General features: G+C 35.9%; 1 protein-coding gene across 1 annotated transcript; it reads right to left on the bottom strand.

Moving 5' to 3' along the window:
• Positions 1-837: 837 nt before the first annotated feature.
• LOC306638961 (olfactory receptor 5D18-like) lies at positions 838-1,780 on the bottom strand (the record flags this gene model as incomplete). Its single annotated transcript, XM_079102411.1, is given in 2 exon segments — positions 838-1,317; positions 1,319-1,780. Coding segments are annotated over 2 exon segments (942 nt in total).
• Between the last annotated feature and the right edge of the window lie 572 nt (positions 1,781-2,352).

The following is a 2,352-nucleotide window of genomic DNA, read 5'->3' as shown; positions in this document are numbered from 1 at the left end:
TTATATCACATTAGCTCAATAAAATATTTGTTGGTTCATAAATTCAGTATTTTTTTTCCAACCAGAATTTATTTATGCTATTTTCCCTTTAATATAGACATCATTGCCCTATGTACATGCATGATTACATGAATGGTATGAATCTGCATTGTGTACAACCATAGAAATGAAATTATGTAACTCCTTTTGTGTACAATGAATCAGAATGCAGTCTGTGAAAAATTAAAAAACTAAATAAAATTAATTGAAAATTTTTAAAAAATGTCTTGTTTCACTGAAAAGAATCAGCAAAACTCTACCCATTCTCTTTTCCAAGGTCAAGTTTCAAATTACACCTAGTTTATGAAAACACACTTCTAAAAACCTTCATGCATTTAGCTTTCTCTTCATGATAACCTTTATGGTTCTTATCATTTCCACCATTATGCATTGATAATATACCTCATTGCTGTACTATGCCTCATTGTAACTATTATTTCTATGTTGTAAGTAAAATTCCTATGTTTATTAATAGGCTTGTATACAATACATATCTTATAAAAAGGGGGATGAAACTAATATTGAATTATACATAGGTATCAGAGATGGCATGCATGTTGTCTTTTAAACTTCACAATCAGATTAGAAACTATATTGTGCTATCAAAATTTGTGATGAAATAATGATGAAGAGAGATTGGTGATTTTTTACAAAAAGAGAGTCTAAGTTTATTTCCTTGAAAGAAAAATCCATTTCTATTCTCTTGTACAATATGATTCTATTAATTTTAATTATCCTTAAAAACAAACTTCAAGAACAAATTTAAACATTAGGAACAAATGTCATGATAGTATGATGCTAAAAAGAAGAGACTTTACTGCCCAATACTTTGCTGACAGTGTCCTTGACATCCTTATTTCTCAGGCTGTAGATCAGGGGGTTCAGCATGGGGATCACCACTGTGTAAAACACAGAGGCCACTTTGACCGTGTGCCTGGAGTTCTTGGAGTTGGGCACACAGTAGAGGAACAGGATGGTGCCATGGAAGATGGAGATGGCCGTCAGGTGAGAGGCACAGGTGGAGAAGGCCTTGTGACGCCCCCTGGCTGATGGCATCTTGAGGATGGTAACCAGGATGAGCACGTAAGACGTGAGGATGATGAGCAGGGTGCTGACTTCATTGAATGTGGCAAAAACAAAGAGTAGCAAAGAGTTGATGTGGGAATCTGAGCATGAGAGGGAGAGCAGGGAGGAGAACTCACAGAAGAAGTGATCGATTGTGTTGGAGCCATGAAAAGACAGTTGTAGAGCAGAGCATGTTAGTATCAGGGAACAGGCCCGCCCCCCATGCATAGGATCCCGCCACCAGCACAGCACAGAGTTTCTGGGACATGGCCACTGTGTAGAGCAGAGGGTTGTAGATGGCCACAAAGCGGTCATAGGCCATCACTGCCAGCAGAAAGGACTCGGTTACGACAAAGGTACAAAAGAAAAAAAATTGTATCACACATTCAGAAAAAGAGATGCTTCTGTCTTCTGCAACAAGGTTCACCAGCATATTTGGGGCAATAGTGGAGGAATAGCAGAAATCCACAAAAGAGAGGTGGCTGAGGAAAAAGTACATGGGGGTGTGCAGTTTGGGATTAATTTTGATTATGGCCATCATCCCAATATTCCCTACCACCGTGACACTGTAGATAGTCAAAAAAACCATGAACAGTGGGACTTTTAATTCTGGATAATCTGAGAAACCCTGGAGGGTGAACGTGGCCCCACTTTTATTTCTGTCTGTGAATACCATGTTTCTTTCGGTTGAAATCTGAGAGTTAATCCTGAAAACAAAATGTTAAGATGAGTGAGAATAGTTGCAGTGGCTTTAACTGCCCTTTCCAAGTTCATAAAGTACATCTTTCAGAATCTGGGTATTTATAAGAAACCGACAGCATGTACACAATTTAAAAGTATCACAACATTTTTAATATTAAAAACATATGATTACTGAATTAAATTATGAGTTCTAAAACATAATTTCAATACTTACAAATACAAGAATTAGAGATGAACATACTAATGGCCATTTTAATAAATCTTCAGATAAAACTTTCAACTGTCATTGAAAATTGTAAATTCATACAAGATAAAACTAATTATCAAGTGATGATGATTACCTCAGCCCTTTAGTTAAAAAAAATAAGGAATTTTGAAATAAGTTAATTTTTATAAATGTCTATTTACAAAGTGGCTTGCTAATGCTTAACCTTGTGAATTTGTTTTTAATTCCACACATCACTTAAATCTGCTTCTCTGTAACAGCTGTCATATCAAAATAAATCTGCCTTAAATTTTCAGTGGGTATTCTCTTTGACTTAGTAG

The sequence above is a fragment of the Sciurus vulgaris genome (genome assembly GCF_902686455.1).
Source record: "Sciurus vulgaris genome assembly, chromosome: 11".
Taxonomy (NCBI): Eukaryota; Metazoa; Chordata; class Mammalia; order Rodentia; family Sciuridae; genus Sciurus; species Sciurus vulgaris.
The sequence above is the reverse complement of the archived record's forward strand: the minus strand, read 5'-3'. Positions and strand labels throughout refer to the sequence as shown.